The 23,980-nt window shown below is 39.2% G+C and overlaps 2 protein-coding genes across 3 annotated transcripts in view; both read right to left on the bottom strand.

Annotated features, from left to right (window-relative positions):
• The window catches only part of ube4b (ubiquitination factor E4B, UFD2 homolog (S. cerevisiae)), a 32,151-nt gene extending 14,504 nt beyond the window's left edge, over positions 1-17,647 (bottom strand). Inside the window, exons 1-16 of one of the 2 annotated variants that reach the window (XM_053643397.1) lie at positions 17,341-17,647; positions 13,397-13,616; positions 9,186-9,321; positions 8,847-8,934; positions 6,603-6,747; positions 6,285-6,510; positions 5,620-6,078; positions 5,065-5,166; positions 4,066-4,207; positions 3,683-3,783; positions 2,293-2,407; positions 1,865-1,948; positions 1,516-1,572; positions 1,301-1,417; positions 1,091-1,189; positions 638-751 (exon numbers count right to left, since the gene is read on the bottom strand). In XM_053643397.1, the coding sequence (XP_053499372.1) occupies positions 638-751; positions 1,091-1,189; positions 1,301-1,417; positions 1,516-1,572; positions 1,865-1,948; positions 2,293-2,407; positions 3,683-3,783; positions 4,066-4,207; positions 5,065-5,166; positions 5,620-6,078; positions 6,285-6,510; positions 6,603-6,747; positions 8,847-8,934; positions 9,186-9,321; positions 13,397-13,616; positions 17,341-17,364 (2,229 nt within the window). In that variant the 5' untranslated portion in view covers positions 17,365-17,647. The remainder of the gene's footprint in view (positions 1-637; positions 752-1,090; positions 1,190-1,300; positions 1,418-1,515; positions 1,573-1,864; positions 1,949-2,292; positions 2,408-3,682; positions 3,784-4,065; positions 4,208-5,064; positions 5,167-5,619; positions 6,079-6,284; positions 6,511-6,602; positions 6,748-8,846; positions 8,935-9,185; positions 9,322-13,396; positions 13,617-17,340) is intronic. The other variant, XM_053643398.1, reaches the window with a different exon arrangement.
• Positions 17,648-19,032: 1,385 nt separating this feature from the next.
• Positions 19,033-22,570, bottom strand: rbp7a (retinol binding protein 7a, cellular). The gene is made up of 4 exons (XM_053643937.1): positions 22,077-22,570; positions 21,665-21,843; positions 20,479-20,580; positions 19,033-20,376 (listed from the first exon to the last, which is right to left on the bottom strand). The coding sequence occupies exons 1-4, from the start codon at positions 22,147-22,149 to the stop codon at positions 20,323-20,325; spliced, it is 408 nt and encodes a 135-aa protein (XP_053499912.1). The 5' UTR covers positions 22,150-22,570; the 3' UTR covers positions 19,033-20,322.
• Between the last annotated feature and the right edge of the window lie 1,410 nt (positions 22,571-23,980).

Genomic DNA, 23,980 nt, shown 5'->3' with positions numbered 1-23,980 from the left:
CCTTGTACTTACCAAGGTTGAGGAATCTGGAAAACAAATAAGTTGTTATCACAGTCCAAAAGAGCACAATGCCAAACGTATCTTCACAGCTTGAGAGGACGAATTTTCACTGCTCCAAGAAAGCTACATTTGATGATGTGATGAAAAACTGACCTAATCCGAAGGCACGAAAGCAAAAGCTGTGGAGTACTGAGCTTCAGTGGCTTACATCACCGCCGCTCAGCTCGCATCCTCACGTGACTTCATTGGTATTTATTTTTCATCCTATCTGGCTGGCACAGCGATTATCCACTACTATAGCACAGAAACTATGTATTGGATTAAAATATATATACTTTTTCCCCGAGATTAAAAAAAGTAGCTATTCTACCAGTATGCACCAAAAACATGGCCTTGTATGTTTCAGATTGACTGGCTCATGAAAGCTTGGAGTTTTAATTTCACATTATGAAATGACTTAAAATGCATGTCAATGCAATGATCAAATTACTGACAAAATCCAATTTTTTGCGGTTATTAGATTATTTTGTTAGCCTAAAGACACTAATTGTGCAAACATTGTTCCCTTCATTCTGTTCATTCTGCAAGAGCAGTTCAGTTGCGGTTGGGTTCCACTATAATCGGATACGAGTCATACCTGCATCTGAGCCTTCTTCACATTACGATTCACCACAGCTGCCATGTAGCTGAGAGCAGCCTCCCTCGTTTCTCCGTTCAGCAAGATGTTGTGAAGGATTTTAAACAGGTCACCCTGAGGACCACAAAACCATAATCACAGACTCAAAACCAACCAATACGTGACAGTAGAATTAAATTAATTGGATTAGTAGATCTTCCTCTGGGGGACTGCCACAAAAAAAAAAAAAAAAAAAAAAAAAAGATTCCACTAAGAGGTCTTTCATTTGTCAGTAATCCATTCTGTACTCGGACATGGCAAAAGTAAAATATCATTACTGGCTAATAAGAGAACCCTGTGCCTTCCAGAAGCACCTCTACACTATGAGGTAACAAATATCCCAGCCAATGTTCCAGTGACTGATAGGGACATCTAATTAAAAAAATGAAAAACCACCTGAGCCAGTGCACTTACCCTGGCAGACTCCAGGTAATGTTGTAGGGACTGACTGACCACACGCGTATTCTCCATAGTAATAGCAGGGCCTGAGAAGTATTTGTCTCCCACTTTTGTCTAAAACAAAAACGCCATATAATATGTGAAATTAACAAGGTGAAATTTAACCTCAATTTTGCATTGTGCTGTGCACGTATACATGTTGCTGCCTCGCTAGAACCGACTCACATCATCTTCTGCGAAGACAGAAAGACTGAAGAAGGCGCCAAGGAATGAGAGTCTTTGAATCTCTCTGCCTGCCCCAGGGCTTAAAGGATCAGGACACCACAGTGGCAGAGAGGTGACCTGTATAAACCCACACATATGGAGGAAAAACTTTTTGTAAAGCTAGTTACATTAAGTCTTACAAAAAAAAAGGTAGATATGAACAAAAATCAACTTACCAAAGTGCACACAGGGTGTGCCTTTCCAAACTTAATTTCACAAAGCTCAGATAAAGCCTGTAAAAAGTGATGCAGACAGATCCTAATGTTAATTTAAAAAATTAAATGGATGTGGCTGTTGAACCTCATGCCCTTTCATAAGGGCTGTATCCCAACCAACTACAGTTTGCAGGCTGTTCAATTATCTGCACTTCACTTCAGTGAAATATTTTTGGGCATAAATGCATGGGATATAAGAAAGAACATGCAAAAACACTTCGAAATAAACCAACAGTTTAAATTTATGCTTTTATGACAGACTACCACAGGGCCACATAGGAGAAAGCATATTAAGCAAAATTTCTCTTACCATCAGAGGATACTTAAAGTTGTCACTGTCAAAGGAACACTCTTTCACAGCTAACACAAGCCCTTGGAGAATTGGGACAAAGATCTACAAGAGGAAGGACAGTGATTAGAGTCTAGTACTGCTTAAAAAAAAAAAAGTGCATCACAATCCTTATTATTTTGTTGAAAGATCCCTGCTGCTTCAAATGCACCACAGGATACTGTCAATAACACCACAACATGCTGCATACAACAAATACTATTGTAAAGTAGTGCTTTCAAATAATCAGGACAACTGGGTATTGAGGATAATTTCATCTTCATTTAAAAACATCTCCATGATTTCAAAAAAAAGACTTGATGCCATTGAGCCTGCCACATCAATTAAATCCACCTCCTCAGCTTGAAATGTGAAGTGAATCAGCATGCAGCGTGTGCAGCACCTCCCACCTGTTTATACACTTCCTCCTCCTGGTGAGTCATGCGCACCAGCTCCTGGATAAAGCCGTACGGAAGGTTCCGGCACAGCATGTAGGGCACCAGCAGGGAGGGCTGCAGTGGGGCCCTGGGTAGGATTGGGGAGAAGAAAAGTTTCAATTATGTCCAATTCCAATAAACACAAAGGCTTTCTGCAAGATGAGATATAAATGCAGAGTTTCTAAATGTATAATCAAGCTACATGTAATACGTTTCAGTGAAACCTCACTGAAAACTTAGCCTGGATGATATGCCAAATATAAATGCACTCTTCAGAAGAACTGATATATAAGAAAAATGGTCTTTTAGTGCCTGCGATGGAATGGCATCCTATCCAGGGTGTATTTCTGCCTCATAACACTAACCAGGATAAAGCAGTTACTCAAAATGAGTGAAAAAGATGAATGAGAGCGACTGAGTCTTTAATGAGTGTGTGCATACACTACCAGTCAAAAGTTTAGACACACTCATTCTTTATTGTTACCCCGCCCCATTTTAGAATAATAATAAAGTTGTCATAACTCTGGAATAACAAATTGAACATTGAGAAATTGGTAAGAATACATTTCTAGAAATTCTAGGCAAAAAGGGTGTCTACTTCAAAGATGCTAAAATATTAAATTATTTTGGATTTATCACAACATAATTCCCCAATCAGTTTCTTGAGGAATCTCCCTGAGATGCTTTTTTTGAAACAGTATTAACGGAGTTCCCACCTACAATGGACACTTATTGGCTGTTTTTCGGAATATTTTGTTCCAAGTAATCCATTAAAAAAAAAAAAAAAAATGTAGTTAGTTTTCTAATGAAATAAACATTTAAAAATCATACACTTTCAGATCAAAAGATTTTTAAGATCACGAGAAACATTTCAGTCGAGTGTCTCCAAACCTTTGACTGGTAGTGTATTTTACAGTGATTTACAAACACTCCAGGTGTTTTGGGCAGAGTTTCGAGTTGTACAGTACCTTTGAATGTCATTAAAAAAATAATTAGGTCTGCAAAATGCAGGACACCGCATAATACTTTCAAAACAGAATAAATAAACGAATAAAACAACCAACAGACTAAAAATCTATGAAAGGTACATTTAACACAATTTAAAAAGGCCATTCATTTGTAAAATATGAATGCTTTTAAGTCTCCAGAAACATACACAAAAAAAAAATACAAAACCTTCTCTACACTTTATGGAACAAGGATAATTAAAACAACAAATTAGTACACAATAGGACTACGGAGGTTGCATAGGAGGCTTGTATTGGAGCCTACACATTAAAAATTATTCTTCAGGCCGTACTACACAGACTGCTGATTATTAGAGAGGCACATCAAGGACAAAAGACTGCCTGTAAGCACTGACCTGGGCAGGGTAAGGGCCCCCTGCAGCACAAGAGCAGCATGGGAAATACACTGGGAGCGTATGTTGCTGAGCAGCTGACTGACCATCGGCTGACTGCACATCTACAACAGCACAATATAGCATTCAGAATAAGGAAGAACAGCAGGCAGATTGCTTCATAACTAAAGCCTGAAGAGTGGAATTCCCCCTGGCTCAATGGTAAGGTAAGTTTTACTTTCACTCTGGGAAGCATTTCACTTTCTGAGCTTTCTATTTTTATCCAAGAAGGCTAATGTTATGTGAAACAGCTATGAAAAGAAATATATCGGTTTCTTTCTGTTTGCATTTGAATAACCACACATCAGCTTCATTAGAGCATGCCTTCCTCTGTGAACAGCTACTACCTTGGGAGCCTTCCTCTCCTCCATGCCCACACTGTCAAAGCGCTCGATGAGGTAGTTCAGCATCTCAGTCTCCTTACACGCCTCGATGGTAAAGCGGTCACTGCCTGAATCACCAGCCAATCCACCGCCAGACGCACCCAGGCTATAGGACAGACAGAGACAAATGAAGAAAGAGGGAGACCATTATAAGCAAGAAATCAGAATGGAGAAATCATATAAATCACCACAGTCTTTACTGTAAGAGAAGGTTTCGCAGGCTTTGTGTTAGCCTAACAAATACATAAAAATCTTTAGAATGCAGAATTTTAAAAATCAGGCCTTGAGTAGATGCAATGCATTCAAAAGCAGACCTAGGTTAATCTCATTTTAAAATGCAGCTTGGACCAAACAAGAGCTCCTCTGAGCAATTCTCAATGTTTGCTATTGATTTTCCACATTCTAAAAGAATGTAATCAAGCAAGACCCTAACACAAACAAAAACTAAAGCATGCATTAGTGAGGATTCCTGGGTGGGAGGACACACTCCACAGCACACATCTGCCTCTCTTATTAGTCATGTTATTTATTCATCCAGCAAGGATTAAACACCTCAATGTTTGGGCAATTCTAATGCAATACCACAGTAATACCACTTATATGATTAGCCTTACGAAAAAATAGTTTCATGAGTAAAGACAGACAACAATAGAAGCATAGGCAAATGGGGTGTTAAAAAGGTTGACCAGCTCATATGCCATGAGACATGCTGAAATTAGTCCAGTATCCTCATGAAATTGACTAGGTGCTATTTTAAAAAATGCTGTAGGTTAAAAATAGGTCCACATCAAACATACAACACATGAGAGAGACAAAACAACAACAATCAACACCATCTACTCTAAACCACTGGGCTATGTTTTATGGCAGTCCTCCATTTGTTGTGCCAGCACAGGGCACAATGTGTTTATGTTAGTGGCCAGGCAGCACTCTAACGTATGCAACACACACTGGCACTGGTACCTTGACCCAAAATGAACCCCAGAAAAATCCTCCTCCTCCTCTTCCTCCAGCTCTTCATCACTGCTGTCTTGAGAAAGGGCAAAGAAAGGGAGCGGGAAGGGGCTGGCATGGCCACAGCACGCAGACGAGTGCAGTTTGGGAAGATATGAGGATGTGAAATGAAGTACAGGGGAGGGTTTAATGAGATCTCTTAAGGAAAGCAAGGCACTATTGTCAAGAACACATCTGACTAAGGTTATTGATTAAAGATAGTTATACAGGCTAAAGAGCAACTAATAAACAGCATAGCAGCAGCCAAGAAATTATAATAAAAGCTGTTAAACCTTCAAGAAGGTTGGAACCAAACCCCTACTTAGTTTGTGTACCTGCATGCATGGGTTAAGGGTTATGTAATGTGCCTCACAACAGTTTAATACAAGAATTGGTTAACAGCGAACTACCCCATACAGTAATTTCACTGAAAACTAAAAACATACATTGGTGTGTTGGTGCAGTGTTATTATTTCTTACTGGTGTAGTGAGCAAGACTTCACATCTAACACAGTATGAAGATACCTAGAGGGCATCCAGGAGGCCACGGCAGTTCTTCTGGCTGTAGTAGTGGGAGAGCCAGGCACAATGGGAACTAGGGCAGGTGTTTGGAGAGTGTGGTGTCTAGGGGATGGCAGAGGAGTCGGCTGGGGAGTCAAGGGTGTGGATGGAGCATGGGTAGGAGGAGAGAAGCCAGATCTGGGGCTTAAGCTCATAGGGAAGGAGGAGCCCTGAGAGGAGCTGAGCGAGTATGGTCTATCTCTCTGAGAGATAGGCAGGGGGGCAGATGGGGTTGGAAAGGGTGGACCAAGTTGTGGCGCTGATGGACTGGGAGAAAGCTGATGCGCAGTTGAAGATGCAGGTGGAGGTGAGGGTGAAACAACAGAGGGAGGTGGAAGTGAAGGCGGAGGTAAGGGTGTGAGTACAGATGGAGCACTCATCCTGGCAGAATTTTGCCCAAGGTATGGACTACATCCATACAGACTGAAAGCAACAGGAAATTTCAAAGAACATAAAATGGAAATGTAGAACGTGATTGACAAAACAATACAGATATCACTACCAAAACAACATAGGAACAAATCTGATTGAGTAGACTGGGGGGAAAAAAGGCCAGACAAACATATTTTAATCCCTAAATCTGCATGTATATAAATTACAAATAGGCTCCGTTGTTTGTCCACACTTGCCTAGACAGCGAGCTGGCACCAAATGACCCTCCACAGGGCATCATGGGACTGTTTCCCTGGCTGGAGGGTGGGACCAGTGTCAGGTGGCGGTCTGGAGATTTGGCAGCAGTGATTGGCTGTGATGTGGCTGTCAGGCTAGCGAAGGGGTTGCAGTCACGTGATTGGGTAGACATCATAAGAACTTCCATCAAGATCTGGCCAATCAGGTCTTTGAAGTCAGAATAGACTAGTGGAAGGGAAACGCAGAGAATCATGGCACATGGGATTATAAATATGATCTCTATCCCTCCTCCCTTGCTTGCTCCCCCTCTCTCTTACCATCTTTTGGATTTTGCTGAAACTCTGCAGCAAGTGAGGGCAGAAAGATGACATCGCGGTCTTGCTCCTTCCAGGAGACACGGAGAATTTTGCAGATGAGCTGCAGAGCCTGCTCTTCAGAGACATCTTGGTTAGATGATGAGTCCTGCAGAACAGCAGGCAGAATTGGTTTATGAAACTCGTTCTATGAATACTTCATCTTCTTTACATCAGTACTTTTTCTTTGCATCATCACAAACTTCTGCCTGAAGATAGCCAGTTAACTCTAACATGATCAGTAAAAAATAAACACAATACATGTAGCTATAGAACACTGTATATTAAAACACCTATCTAGAACAGTGATCTGAACACTGACTTTACACGCACCAGCCATTTTAACAGGAACACCTGCTAATTCATGCAGCTGTTCAGCCAATCGTGTGGCAGCAGAACGATGCATAAAATCATGCAGATACAGGTCAAGAGCTACTGTTAACGTTCATGTCAAACATGGGAAAATGTGACATTGGCATGATTGTTGGTGTCAGATGGGCTGGTTTGAATGTTTATAGAGTTTACACAGAATGGTGCAAGCAAAAAAAACCCAAAACCATCCAGCGAACAGCAGTTCTGCTGACAGAAATGCCGTGATGATGAGAGGTCAAAGGAGAATGGCCACTACAGTAATTTAAATAACTCTTTACCACTGTGGTAAGCAGAAAAACCATCTCGGAAAACACAACACTCCTAAGCTTGAGGCTGACAGGCTACAACCAGTCCGTAAAGGATTTTGCAGTGTTTTTTTGTGTGTCTGTGATTGTTGCGGCCAAAAATGCTTGCTTTTGCTGAAGCTTTTTTCAAAAACGTAGTTTTTTGTACGCAAAACTACTTCCTTAAAATTGTTTCACACGGTCTTTCGCAGTGATGCTTGTTGGTAAGGAGACCTTTAAGCTTTACTCATGTTCAACGCATGTGCATCGAAGAGGGCATTGGCTGAATGCACGTTGTGATGAGGTCACATGATGCACCTTGGCCCGAATCTGTGGAAAATCTGTGGAAAAATTGCAAGCTCCTCCAAATATTGGGGAGGTTCCTTGATTTTGTGTTAATTTTTGCAATCGCAAAATTACAACATCCTGGAGGGACTGTGCAACAACAGAAGACCACATCAAATTCCACTCCTGTCAGCCAAGAACAGGAATCTGAGGCTACAGTGGGCACAGGTTCACTGAAACTGAACAGCTGAAGATAAGCTGGAAAATCTGGATCAACTGGACAGCTGGAAAAACGTTGCCTGGTCTGATGGCTCTCAATTTCTGCTACAACATGCAGATGGTAGGGTCAAAATTTGGCATCAACAATATGAATCCATGGATCCAACCAACCTTGTTTCAACAGTAAGAGCTGGTGGAGTAATGGTGTGAAGAAAGTCTTCTTGGCACACGTTAAGCTCCTTCAAACAATTTTCAATGCCACAGCTTATCTGAGTATTGTTCCTAATCATGTGCATCCTTTTATAGCCTCAATTTACTCATTTTATAACGGCTACTTCCAGCACGATAATGCGGCATGTCACAAAGCACAAATCTTCTCAAACTAATTTCAGGAACATAACACTGAATTCAGCGTACTTCAATGACCTCCCTGGTCACCAGATCTGAATCCAATGGAGCACCTTAGGGATGTGGCAGAACAAGAGATTTGCAGCATGAATGTACAGCTGATAAATCTGCACTATTTATGTCAATGTGGATCTCAATTAAATGTTTCAACCACCTTCTAGAATCAGTGCCATGAAGAACTGAGGCGGCTCTTAGAGCAAATGGATGTCCTTCCAAGTATTAGTATGACGTTAATAATAATAATAAAGAGGCCAGGGAGCCTTTACCGAGCTACATACTGTATGTAGTGTTGAAAAAATTCTGATAGATAGGTGTTTGCCATCATACTGATAGAGCTGTTTCGCCCATACTGTTTTTATGTTCCTGTGGCATGGTTTGTTATCCCAGTCAGGGTAATGCAGCCACTCCCCCTACTGTCATAGCGTTTAATCTAAAAATAAATAAATAAAACCACACTGCCGCAGCTGGGTTCTTACGTTGCAGTTTTTACAACAGAATTCATGCATCTGTGTTTCTTAAAATCAGAATCTATATTCAAATGTAACCTTGAAAGAAAAGTCTTCCTATTCATAAAGCTCCAAAGCTGTAAAGAAGGGACAAATGTATTAGTTATTTTAAAAGTAATATATGCAGTGTTTACCTTCTCAGTCAGGTTGCGTTTCTCCCTGCGGTCACTATCCTCTACTTCCATGTTCTCAATTCCTGAGTCCACATCCACCTGGGACATGCTAAGGACGGGGCCACACACACACACATTTTCATATTAAATACAACAATTAACCAGTAAGGAAGACTTTTGAATATCATATTACATACAACAGTGAGCGAATAAGAACATTAAGCTACAACATTAGGAACGTTAATATTTATTAGTGTTTATTTCCACATCCAGATGCCTGTGACGGATTGACAGACTTGTTTACTGTCACACTGCATAAGATTGAAGGACAAATAGCCAAATGCAGAAAAACAGCCTCACTTCTTTTCGCAGGATGCTGTATCGATGTCCATGCTTTGGGAGCGGGACAGGGATTGAGACTGTGTCTCAAGGCTGTTGGATGGGGAGCTGGAGAGAGAGCTGACTCCCTCGCTGCTCTGGCTGCGATAAGCCACCCCTAAAATAAAATAAAAAACAAAACAAAAGGTAAACACCAATATCTACAGTGTGTATGACGTGCAGTTTAGACATGCCTAATCTGCAATTGGAATAAAAGACAGAGATGATGTCAATCACTGCACCTATGTTATAGATCATCTTATACAACAATGTTGAATGCTTGAATATGATTGGTCAGAAGGTATTGATTACATTTCTATAACAGCAGCTCTGAATATAGTTACAATGACCGAATACCAATACATTATTGTTTCTATAGAAACAGCTAATTCACAAGGACATGTATGGCATGTATGACACTCCACAAATCTATATAATCCTTGATGTCGAAGTTTTTCTCTAAGGTGACATTTATTTAACATTTTTGGAATGAGCCTTCAGTGTCAGGGTTTTGTAACAGTCAGAGGTCAATTTCAGGTTTTCCGATATGGTAAGTCTAAGTCCGAAGAGCACTATGCTTTGTGGTTTCTCAACAACATGACAAGCTGCACTTCTTGTCTTACGATATAAGTGAAAGTGAAAGAGGGAATGAATGTTTATAGATGCAATAACAAGTGATTACAGGAACTAACCTTCCACGGACATTAAATGTGCTGAATAAACTGTTAAACTGTACGTGTCGTTCTTTGATAAAAAGGAAATCATCAGCAATGATTACGCTGTTGTATAAGAGGAACGAAAAACTTCAGGACATATAGAAGAATAATCAATAATGGGGTATCACTTTGTAACAGCAAACTACCCTTTCTTTGATCATTTTTCTTTAAAAGCACGTCTCGCTGTATTTTTTTTTTAAAATTATTATATCCTTTATTTTACCAGGAAAATCCCATTGAGATAAAATTTCTTCTTCCATGGAGTCCTGGAAAAAAGTGGCAGCACAAATAGTTTCACATAAAATAAAAATATATACTTTTTTTTTTTTAATTAACAAATACATAAAATCGAACACATAAAACAAATGAACAGATCTTTTACTCCTTACATATTCAAAATGCACTGACAGATTTAAAGCAGCAGGTTTGACATAATTACAGCCCATTTCACTTCACAAGCACTAAGATGGTGTCTGATTATCCTGATCAATATAGTAATAAAGTCATATAAACATGGGCACAATCAATCCACATACAAACACATTAGTTGGTTCAATCTATAATGGTTGTATAGTTTGCTGTTTTGACAAAGCAAATACATCACTAACATTAACAGTTATCACTCATAACATCAGTTGGCTAGCATGTTGCTACTTTCTGAGCTTTTGTGCTCAGACAGAGCAAACAAAAGACAAACGATCCTGAAGGCATCTGTCTCCCCTGTATCCCCGGCATCTGTAATGTTTGGAACACATTCAAAGACACCTAAAAACTGTCCTGTACTGTATTATGTACGCACTGATGCAGATGTAAAAGTCTGGAACACAGCCCATTGTTGTGGGTTTGAGAGAAAAGCTGTTGCACATTGCAGCAGTGTACTTTTTGTTAAAACTGCACTTTCATGTGATGCTGTGCTCTCAATCAGAGGTGCAGAATAACAGCCACAATAGCACCATGTTCATGCTGTCAACACAATACAAGTCATTTTACACCAGCGTTGCAAATTCCTGATTCCCGGGAACGCAAATCATTAGACACTTAATATTATCAGCGACATAAAAGCTATTAATCAAAACGGAAGGGAACACACACACACACATATATATATATATATATATATATATATATATATATATATATATATATATATATATATATATATATATATATATATATATATATATACACACACACACACACACACACACACACATATATATATACACATATACATATACACACACACACATATATATATATATATATATATATATATATATAAAGAAAGTCAGTTGAGCTTGCACTGGGGTTTGATTTCTATTACAGTCTCCAAGGTGATTGAGCAGGACAATAAAAACTATTTTATTAAATATAGGTCAATGGTCTTTAACTCGACGGGTCATAAAAGGTTGAAAACCTCGGATCTGGGTCATAGCCTAGATGGTGGTAAGTGCACTTGTAATCACCAGACGACATTCCCCATTTACCCTAGACAGTAAGTAAATCACAAGACGAGAGCGAGCCTTCAGTCTGGCCCACCTACAAGTCTCGGGTTGAACTCCAGCCAAGGTTGTAGCAAGACACTGCCAGTATGACGATGCTTTTTTTTTTTACCTGGGTACTAGCAACCATTATTCCTACACTCCCAATAGAGTGAAACTATCCTTGTATTGATGCTAGGAACATTCTCTAGGTCTGTTCTAAGCTCATGAGGTCCTAAGACAGTATTTCACGTTCAGATGGTGAACATGTTTCATTCTATAGTGCCGGGGGGAAAAAAGCACTAGCTTGTCGTTATTAAACTTTAAAATATGACTGAACAGTTATTACATTACACATTAGGCTAGGTTTATTAATCATGACCATGGTTGTGAGGGTTACTTTAAAAATGTACTCCATTACTCCATTATGTAATCCAAGTATCACAACATGAAAGTAATGCAATCAGATTATTTTTGGATGACTTCAAGGTCACATATGTAAATAAAGTCAAGGGAAAAGCAATATGATACTTTTATTGAGAACTTATTTTAGAGCTTAAAAACATTTCCAATGTTTGGATTTGTTTTAATAAAACAAACAAACAAACAAACAAATAAATAAATAAAAGATCACTGTCCCTGATGTGGGTAACACTACATCACAAAAGCTAGGGTGACCATATTCTGGTTTTCCAAAAAGGTTTTGTTTAGAGATGCACCAATACTAAATTTCTCAGCTGATACTGATAACCAATTATTCGGAGTGATATCAGCCGATACAGATAACCGATAGTTCTGTCTTTTATGCCTTCTTATAAAAAATTTGACTCGACACTGAAACTCCTGCTTCACTGCTGCTCACTTCCGGTGTAAAATTTTATCAGTGCAGAGCTTACAAACTGCAGTTTTGTCGTCGTTCCAAACAAGAGACATCTTTACACACAGCACGAAATCGCTATGTTTTCCCGCCCTCTTTTTATTGACAGGATATAATCGGCTCTGATCACTGGATGTTTTTAAACTATCGTCCGACAAAGGTAGAAAATAGCCTTTACCGGCTGATACCGATTATTGGCCGATACATCGGTGCATCTCTAGTTTAGTTTTTTATTTTTTTTGGTGGGGAGTCTTAATAGCGTTCAAAACTGTTACTATGAACGCAGACTTTAATACACTGAAAAAGACACACTATTAGCATCACGTGAATTAAATATATATATTATATAGGCATTGTTTCAACTCAGGACAGTTGTCATTTGCTGCTTTTGTCAAACAACTGTTTGACTCTGTACAGAACAGCGCTTCATCTTTACGCGTTCGCGGAGTAGGTTGAGAGGCAGGAATTTGGCCAATAGTTACTGCAAGCCTTTTATAAATCGACCAATCGGTGTGCGACAAGGTGGGAATTACACAGAGGGGTTAAAGCAATGCAAACATGCGCACACACAATGCAGTATTAGACCATAAGCACATCATAATGAAACTAAAAACCGAATCCCGGACATTTTCTCAAATTTAGAAATCCCAGCCGGACGCTTTTTTTAAGGTCTGAAAAAGAGGACATGTCCGGGAAAAAGAGGACGTATGGTGACCCTAAACAAAAGCCTTTTAGAGAACAATGTGTGTTCATTTCTACCCAATTAACTTTGCAGAAAACTTTTTTACTCCCCAAACCTGATCATGACTGATTAAACAGGATGAAAGATAAACTGTATGGTGGTGGAATATAAATGAATTTGAGCCATTCCTGATGGATGTGTGCCTAAAAGCTCTGCATACGCAAGTACAGACGCGGTAAAGAATGTTGTCTTGCAGTGACAGGCAGCGCTGAACGATAAACAATCTGCTTCTTTTCGTTTTAAAAGAATAACAAAGAAGGCTCGGCACATTTCAAAGGGATTTCTCGACACTAGATTTTTTAGCAACAAATACAAGATGTATTACAAGATGTATAAAAAAATGCAAATATCTTTGCACACTGCTACAGCACACTTACCCGAAGCCCCCACTGGGGAAGTGGCAGGTGTGACATTTTGGGCGTTCAGACCCAGAGAATGAGATGGTGCTGGTGGCAGAGACTGTGATGAGGCCCCGGAAGGCCCGGGCAGTGGACCTGGAGGGGTTTCTCTCTGTGGTGACGTCAGCGGCGTGCTCAGAGGGGTGGTTGGCTGAGACGTCGGTCCTCCAGCTAACCGGGCCAGCCGCCTTCTCCGAATCTGCAGGACATAAAAAAATCATTCATTTATTCATTCACCATCAGTAACCACTTTATCCTGTCAGGGTCACGGTGGATCTGGAGCCCATCCTGTGAACACTGGGTGGACCCAGGAGCAAGATAGAGGAGAAAATACACATACCGACATTTTGACAGGAGGGAAGAAACCGGAGGAACCAGGGAAAAAACCCATTGGGGGGGGGACAAAACAAACCCCTATTGCTAAAATTCTCTAAAAATTTTAATAAACCCAAAGAATACATTAAAGTGAGAACAAAAGCTGAAATAAATAAATTAAGCTCATACCAGAGCCCTTGGCAAAATGAAAAGGGGGAAAAAAATATGATTAATTTCTCTTTTTTTTGTTTAAAGTAAACCCTAATGTATTCTAAAGCATAATATTGCTGCAGCTTTGCTGTTAAGTGCTGCAGGAGAATCACCACACACTCCAGTGACTCATAACATCTGGGGGACACTAAAACAAGGCTCACAGCCTCCCTGATAAAGACTGACAGTGAAATGCCAAGAAGACGAATGCATGGCAGGATAATTCAGCCTCATCCTGAATCAGACTCCAGCACAGCCAAAAACAGAGCTGGCAATTACACCACCAGCCAAGCGTTATGGAGTCAGGAGATACGGTGTGCTCAGCACTGACAAAACAGTATCTCTAAACTATTAAACATTCCACCGCATTTTCCATCGTTCAGACAATTTCTGTTTTTATACAAACTACAGTAAAAAGGTTTTAGTAGGAAAGTACTGAACCAGTTCTTGACACGCCGTTAATGTTAAACTGAAGATCGGGCATTTTTTCCCGATCAGACTCTCTGATGTATTTTTAGGATGTGAACGTGTGTTAATTTGACTGACAAGACTGAATAAAGGAAACAGCTTGTCTTAAAGTAAACCACCATCATGCGTCTGGAATTTCACACAACCTGGTTATCAGGCAACACACATCTGTATTGTACTGCTGCATCCTTAAATTGACTTGTATAGATCTGGGCAAAATGTTTAGGACTCATAATGGATCTTAAGCTGGGTTTACTCTATGATTTTCTGCCACATTTTGCTGTCACAGACAAAAATCGCACATCGTAAAAATATTTTTTTTATACTGTGATGAAAGACATCCGATGACAGATTTTAGTCAGATATTTTATACACTGGCAAAATTTCCAGTGTGTGATCACTGTTACGACAACATTGGATTACGCCAAACTTGTGGGACAGCTACAAATTTGTTAGTGGTGATATTGAAATGTAATCGAAACATGCTAAAGGACAGAAAAATGTCTGTATTACCTCAATCTTGCTTGGAAGAATGCTTGTGTTTGCGTGAGCCCATTTTCTGCACGATCCCGAATCACACTGATTGATGCCATAAGCATAATATAGTCATTTTTAAGTGTAATACTCACAGGTCTATCGTTAGAGGAGCTTCATTGTATTATCTGACAAGGAGAAAACATTTTAGAGCACAATCTGTTATACAGGGTGTCCCAACAATCCTCACTTTTTTAGCAAAATATCTTCCAGAATTTCTCAAACTTTGTTTATGCAATGTTTTCTATAATTATATTATATACACACACATACATACATACACACCAAAAAAAAGCAAAAAAAAAAAAAGAAACCTCCCTTTTTCAGGAGACTGTACTTTAAATTTTGTAAAAATCCAAATAAGCTTTACAGATCTTTATCAGAAAGGGTTTAAACAATGTTTTTCACGCTTGTTCAATGAACCATAAACAATTATTGCACATGCACCTGTGGAACAGTCCTTAAGACACTAACAGTTCACAGGCAGTAGGCAATTAAGGTCACAGCTACAATAACATAGGGCACTAAAGAGACCTTTCTACTGACTCTGAAAAACACCAGAATAAAGATGTCTAGGGTTCCTGCTCACCTGTGTGAACATGCCATAGGCCTACTGCAGGGAGGCATGAGGACTGCAGATGTGTCCAGAGCAATAAACTGCAATGTCTGTAATGTAAGACGCCTAAGACAGTGCTACAGGGACACAGGAAGGACAGCTGATCGTCCTTGCAGTGGAAAATTACATGTAACCATGTGTCCCCCCCAGACGTTATTGAGAACTTGCAAATGCCTTGGTGGAAGTGTGGAGTAACATCTCACAGCAAGAACTGACCAATCTGGTGCAGTCCATGAGGATGAGATGCACTGTAGTACTTAAATCAGCTGGAGGCCACCAGATACTGACTGTTACTTTTAATATTGACCCCCCTTTGTTCAGGGACTCATTATTCCATTTCTGTTCATCAAGTGTCTGTGAAACTTGTTCAGTTTATGTCGCACTTGTTGAATCTTTTTACGTAAATACAAATATTTACACATATTAAGAACTTGCTGGAAATAAAAGCAGTTGAATGTGAGAGGACGTTTATTTTTTTGCTGAGTACACACACACACACGTGTCAGATAGCTTTTGACAAAAGAAGAACGCATTGAAATCATTCTCATGTCTGGATCAAGAAGTTGGCACAAAGTTGCGATGGACTTTAACAGGAAATGTGGCAAGCACCTCACACGCACGACACCGTCGCCAAACTTATTAACAATTTCAAAAAGACTGGAAGTCTTGCCGACCGACCGAGACGTGGACGTCCACAAACATCCACTGACGAAGGCACAACTGACGTGGTGCTGGCAAACATAGTCACCTATATACGGAGAATTTTGGGACAACCTGTAGAATCCGGCCAACGTTTTATTATTATCACCTTGTAAGTAATAATCGTAAAAGACCGTTGTAATCCCAGTCTAACACAACACCGATCTCAACTCACAGCCAAAGAGTTTGTTTAAGACGTGTGCCTTTTGTCTGTGACACTAAAATCAGACTGAAATTTACTGGAAATACAGTGTGAACTTGACTTAAAATCCAACTTCACTGGGGAGACCTGTAAATAGACCTAAAGTAAAACCTTAACAGATCTGTGCTTATATTTTGATGCACTGAATAAACACAATGAATCGTTTTTGCATCAGAAATATACAAAAAGGGGTGAAAACAAATAACATATTCCATTAAAGTGATGGAGGATTACAAAAAATATATTTTTTTCGCTGTGAACATGGAAAAATCTCAGCAAGCATGAAAGTGGTTTGGTGTTCAGCATAAAAATGACACTCGTTTGGTTTTGGTTTTGATTTTTATCCACCAAACCGTGCGACTCGTTTGAATATTTCCCAACCAGAAATATGCGAAGCTGACAACTAAAATGTGATACAAACTTAATAAGATTGCACCGATTTCTATTTTCCCCCCTGGATTGGCTAACAGGCTAATCTAATGTTAGCAAGCGAAACAAAACAGCCGATAGCCTGCTGGTTTAGCAAATCAATAATTACTCAGAAGGCAGCTCACTAGCCGGTACAGTGACATACCGAACACAGTGTAGCACAATTTCCTTCCACCTCAGTGAAAACTGTTGGTTTATATTTTATTTTTATGAACTCTAAATGACAGTGCTGCAAGGAGAGAGTATTGTGAGAGTATTGCTGATGTGACACACTGCCAGTGGGGGTTTCAATCATCTTCAGCTAACTGCTCGTAAAGCAAGTCACTGCTCCGGCTGAAAGGGTGACAATGACATTACATTATATTACACAAAAAACATTACTGACAATTTATGAGCTCTTCATCCTGGGAATGTACAGAAGTGACCGAGCAACACGCACAAAAGTCTTACCTCGTCGGCGCTGAGCTCTTCCATCGCTTTTCTTTTAATTTTGTACCTAAAATAATTTTGCTAGCTAACTAGCTAGCTGCCTCACAAACCCCAAAAGTGCATAGTATAAAACAATACAACAAATAACAATACACCGTGATTGTCCGTTTGGCGCTCTTAAATTAAAACATTAATCGTATAGCTATGTGCTCTCCCGCAATTGTTAAGATTTTATAGCCGATTTCTTTAAAGAATGAAACAAACACAAAAGTATTATTCGTCAAAACACCATGGCGGCCATTTTGGATCTCAGGTCACGTGACAGGTACCGACACATTGCGAGCTGCGGCAGTCTGTTTTTATTTCTTTCCGACCCGTATTAGCGCAAACCCCGCCTCCTAAAACAGAATTGCTACTATTGTTCCGCCTGCTGTTTCAGCATTGGTCAATAAGTGAACAGTCTGTGGAATAACAGCCAATCGCGGCTCAGGAGTCGCGATTTGTCGGAATAAAGGTTGGTTTAACACAACGCCTGCGGCAATCCCAGAAGGCGATTTTCCAATACAGGGGATTCCAACAAATCCATCGGTGTGTTCGGCTTCAGCTGCGGCTGGATGTAAGCGGTTGGTGAGAGTTGTCGCTTGCAGTTGTGGGAGGAGTTGAAAACGGAACCGTCATGTCGGACACTTTCTGTTTAATTAATCTTTGTTGGTCACATATATATATTATAGTACAGTGAAATTCTTTTCTTCGCCGCATGTTAGGATGCTGGGGTCAGAGCGCAGGGTCAGCCATGATACAGCGCCCCTGGAGCAGAGAGTGTTAAGGGCCTTGCTCAAGGGCCCAACAGTGGCAGCGCTGGGGCTTGAAGGCCCGACCTTCCGATCAGTAACCCAGACCCTTAACCGTCAAGCCACCACTGCCCCTGTTTCCCGTAGTGACGCTCCGCGGTGTTTGCTTACCGCAGACGAAGTGGATTAGATGTAATATTTATCAGATAAACAGACGTCTGAATTTTACAGGTGGCAACCAGAAACACTTTTCAATCAATAGGTTAAGTTAATAAAGTGCCTGTATGTACAAGAAGAAAGTTCAACATAAGCCTATATTATTTAAAAACCAATAAAGTGGGGTCTATATATATTTTAATCAGTTTATGTTGAAAAACATGACACAATATGACATTACGATTACATGAAAAGGGTTTTTACTGTTATAAAAATACAGATTGGTGAATTTTAAGCCAGATTTGCAACCTCCCCAATGATCTGGGGGGCGTGGTCTGATTCTAGGCTTGTCGCTACTGACTTTTTGTCCAAAAAAATCCTCAATTGTGTGACGTCATTGCGATTATTTTAGTGCTCTGGATCGAGTCTGAGCCGCCCCAGTCCCAAGATGTTTGATATTTACGACTCTTGATCGGGCTGCCAGAGGCAGGATTCCAGCAATAGCTGATGAGAGCAAGCAAGTTTCACCAACTGCTTTTTGCACCGCAGCCACAAACATGCCATGCGATTCTGGCCGAATTGTCTAGTATGTGCGTTCGGTTGATTATAATGTTAAAAATCGGTTGAAACTGTCCTTATGTCTGTGGTCTCCCGTGGTAAAATCGTTTAGCGTGTCCCGGGCATTAGCGGAACTGAAGGTGTCAGAATAAACACGGAAAGCACATGTCATCGTTGTCGTCGTGAGTCTGACCAATGGCGAAATAGCTCATGTAGCCTTGCTGGAGAAGCTGCGCTGGCTGAGGGAGTCGGCTGCTCTCATATCGCTATCGTGGTACTTTGATGCCATACGTCACAGTGACGTGGCGTCATGGCCATCTCAAGTCAGACAATTTCTAACCGGCATGCACTGCTTCAAGTCAGCCACCGACCGTTCTGCGCAGCGCCGCATGAAGTCGAACACACCTATTGTTTTTATAAGTAAATGTCATTTACTACCTGTGTGTTAAACCAGAACAAAATATTAGACATGGATTTGATTAACAAAGGTGTTTGTGAAGCATCTTTTCACCATTTTTTTGACTTTTAAACCAGGCCACCACCCTGATTTTAATAGCTAGTCAAGGGATATGCGAGCCATAAATTATTCACACCTTTTCTTTTTTTTTTGGTATTGAACTAAAATAACTTAACAAGTGGGCTTAGCACTGATCACACATTAATGAAGTAAAATTTAATGAAATAGTATACGTTTTATTAGTAGTAGTTATTGTTGCTGTAGAGGTATTTGGATTATCACAGTAAAGTTTCAAGGAAACCACATGGTCTCTGAACTTGTTGCAAGTTTTATTGTACATTCTTGTCAAATTCACTGAATTAAAAAACTTCACATCCAACCTGTGTAACATTGGCAGATTTTTAAGCATACAGGTCACGACCATTTCTTTCCTTCAGAATGTGAGGCTTTCTTTACAGAAATAATACAAATGCATCTTTTTTTTTTTTAAGGGAAAAGTACAAGTGAAGGTGACATTTAGATACATAAAGCTGGAAATTTCCCTAGCTGAGATGAGAAATTAGGCAACTGACAAAAATATAAAAACATGGATGGATGAACAGTCAAACTACAGAGATAGAAAATAAAAAAAACTACAGGAAACTACAGGAAAGGCGACTATTAGGAACCCATTCTAAATGTTATATCGCCTCCTAGTGGTGACATAGTGAATAGAAATCGTGTGTATTGAACTGTAAACATGCAATCAGTTCACAACTTTACAGCTGTTTGTTTCACTGTTCTGGAACAACTGATACAACTTAAAATTGATATTTAGCTAATGAGTTGTATCTGGTGTCTAAAGAACAGTAAACAAAGTGGTTCTCCAGGCCTGGGCTTTGTCTTCCGCCTTTGATGACATTGCCTTTAGTCACAAACGCTTGAAGACCCTCAGAGTTTCAGCTTTCCTGATGAACACAGCTCAGGTCAGAGAGGGTGAGCTCTTGTTCCATCCAGTCTCTCCTACACTTCTTCCCTATCAAGATGCAATAAAGCTACACTTTAAGCCACTCTTTTGAAAACTTGCTTGCAGGTTTGGTCCTCGCAATAAAGCTCCTGTAAGACAAGGGAGAAAGAAATGGCAATGTATTGTCAAATATTTTAGACAACAATCAGTACTGATGAGAAAAAAACCCAACAACAACACAATATTCATACCAGGTGCAGTTTATTGTCCTCAATCCAGTGAGCCCAACCTCTGTTTTTCTTCTCACCCTTCTGAATGCACACCATCCTGTTCTCCTCCCATGTCACCACAGACTGCCAATCAACAGAGCATTTCATTATTTCTAATTGTTAGCCATATTTCTGTTTTTCAATCAAATTCAATGCAATTTAGTTTTAACATTATATTGTCTTTATGCACAAGTATAGAGAAAAATGAAAATACTTTTCAGCTAAACCAGGTTCAGATTCATTCTGTTCAACATTCTTCATACAGACAGCACAGTTACATAATAAGTACTCACAGTACCTGTTCTGTTTGTGGTACACACACTAAAGTCTGTTTTTAAGTGTAAGGTTACAATATATGCCTATTTAAAAAAAAAAAAAACTTTTTCAAAACAAATTAAACAATTTATACTACAACAACTAAAACGTTTACATCAATGATTCACATTTATTTCAATAGAAATATTTTTCAACTGAAATACTGTAAATAATATATTATAATTGACTATATATTATGAACATACATTCTATAAACAGTAAGAGGCAAAGATGAATATATCTGAGTGTAACTTGTTACAATTAACAAACCATTCATTGAACATTTACACATTTTGTTTTTGAGAATGCAATACCCACATTATTATTTTTTTAAATTATGTCTAAAAGTGGGTTCATCTATGAATCAAGTGTATAAATTTACGAAGTGGATTAGCTCTGACACACTGATTTGATTTAGATGTTAATGATGCCAAACAGAGCAGCTACCCTCTTTATAAGAAGAAGGTTCCTCAAGGCATCTTGAGATGGTGAATAGTTCTAGCTTTCTAAAGGTGTTCTACTCAGAAACCTTTCTGAAGGACAAATTAAAGTCATCTTTGCAGTGGTAGATGGGCTTTATTTAAAAGAATGTACTCAAAAAGTATTCTTTGGTTTGTCCCACCTGCGAAAACCCTTAATGGTTCTATGTAGGGCACTACAACAGATAGTTTTGCTTTCAGATAAGGAAGTTGTTCTAAAAAGAAGCCTTGAATGAATGTCCCTAACAGTAATGATATAATTACTCAAACTTCATGACCCAATATTAGAAATGAAATTGTTACATTTTGAATATCCATTAATCCATTAAGTTCAGTCATAAGAGCAATAGAAATGGTTTATGTAAATGTTTCACCTTGCAGTGTCTCTCATCCAAGCCCTTAGTAAACTCATCAAACTCCTCATCCACTCTGAAGGAGAAGACGTAGTTCCTGAAGGTGCTGAAAGTTTTGATCACATACTTGTCGTTGGCCTGCTCGATCAGCTTATGCTGCTTGAGCTTCAGCGCTATCTTACGAGTGGACGAGCCAATTCCTGCCGGAGGACAAGAGTAAGCAACTTACAGAAATTAATGCACATAATAGAACACTGTCATTGTCAAATTGCGGTGCATGTTAAACATTTCAACTTTCCACATGGTGATCACCATCAATTTTCTTAATTTACTTTTGAAGTACTAAGCTGTTTAATCACGTCACATGTTCCTTGTTAATGTTTCAATACACACTCATTCATGAAAATAATGGTGGTGTGAAATGAAGCCTTACCCAAAGCAATCATGTACCCCTCCAAATTGATGCTGCTGAGCAGTTCCCATTTCCCACAAAGGCTGGTGGGCATTTTTTTATTTCTTTTCTGGTTATCAAGCAGAATCACAGCAGGAGAGAAATACAAATGATCTGAGAAACAGGGTGTGATTCCAGGCTTACAAAAGAGACTCAGACAGTCACACTGTGGGAGGTGTCAGGAGGCAGGACTTTGAAAACAGGTCTCCATACCTGATTTACACACAGTCTCACTAACAAATCCCAAACACACACGCACATATACACCCAAAGGCTTTGTGTTTTAAATGTCAGATGAGAACACACCCCTTAACACAAACAACTCAATATTCTTTAACATTAAAAAAAACGTAAGTATACTCAGCATATTATGACAAAACTGCAGGATATTAATTCACTAAAATGGATTTCCTAAAACATTAGTTTATATAGTTTTAGATTATCACCAATTACTTATAATTATACAGCTGTCTTGTTATCAATATTACATTAAATATTCCTGGTTTTAAGGTCAACATCAAAATATCAGCACCTAAACCCAAAGTAATTTAGCAATGTGCGAGATGTGCTTACGGAAATAAAGACATTTAGAAAATTACAGGTTAAACCAGCTCATAACATTGCCATCAAAGCAATCATGGGGTTATTTTATTATGGTGGTATAACATTAAATCAATATTACTTTTAATTTGGCTGGTTTTAGGGTCAACTGCAAAATATCGACATAGCTACAAATTGGATACGATATTTTTATTAAAGTAATTGATTCGGTGATACATTTGTTTCAGAAGATGAATGAATATATCACTGAATCATTATTACTTTGAATTTTAAGTTTGAAGGTCAACATCGGACACACTGGCAAATATGCATTTCTTCTCCCTGTGCTGCGGGGGTTTCATTTATTTCCTCCCCCAGTCCAAAGACATGCATGGTAGGCTGATTGGCATGTCCAAAGTATCCGTAGTGTATGAATGGGTGTGTATGTGATTGTGCCCTGTGATAGATTGGCACCCTGTCCAGGGTGTACCCCGCCTTGTGCCCGATGCTCCCTGGGATAGGCTCCAGGTTCCCCGTGACCCTGAGGAGGATAAGCGGTATAGAAGATGGATGGATGGATAGTTATTGGAACAAAATCTTATCTGAATTAAAGAAATCAATAAGCAAACAATTATTTAAGTAATACATTATATTTATATGATATAAAATAATACAAATAATTTAACTATATCTGATAAAGTCAGAGGCTCAGACAGTGTAGGAAGCTTATTAGGAAACATCACTCAAAAGTCACAAGACAAAAATACTCAGGAATGTTTCCATTTTGAAAGCAATTGCCTCAAGTTGTAAACAGATCTTCAGTGGGGTATTCCCCACACAGTGCGTCATTATCAATCAATACCCTCTTTCTGTTAATAGTCATGCACCTTATAGTAAAGTGCGTAAAAACTTCCCTGTCTATCCATGAGAAAATCATTCTATTAGAATCCACTCAGAAACATGAAATTAAATACATTGTCATTCAAAGCCTTTGAAAAACTTTAAAAAGGTGATGTAATTGTTCTTTGTAAACCTTTGCTAATACTTGGGATGGTGTGGTTAAAGATATTAATCCCACTAACAGGTATATATTTTGGGGTGTAATATATCTCCATCCATCCAAATATATATATATTTGAATGAGGCCTTACTTCTGGGCTATTAATAATAAGATGTGTCAGATTAGAGACCTTGATTAACCAACACGTGCTTCACCATCTATTTACGTAACCATAATTTTTAGCCTCAGAGCAAATTCTGTGACGTTCACTGAAGCTGTCATACCGACTTGCACAACACCCTTGCCCTATTTTTACTTTAAAAACAAAAGAAATCAGTCAAGGCCC

This window comes from Ictalurus furcatus, chromosome 15, assembly GCF_023375685.1.
Source record: "Ictalurus furcatus strain D&B chromosome 15, Billie_1.0, whole genome shotgun sequence".
Lineage (NCBI taxonomy): Eukaryota > Metazoa > Chordata > Actinopteri > Siluriformes > Ictaluridae > Ictalurus > Ictalurus furcatus.
This window is presented reverse-complemented; position numbering and strand designations above follow the sequence as displayed.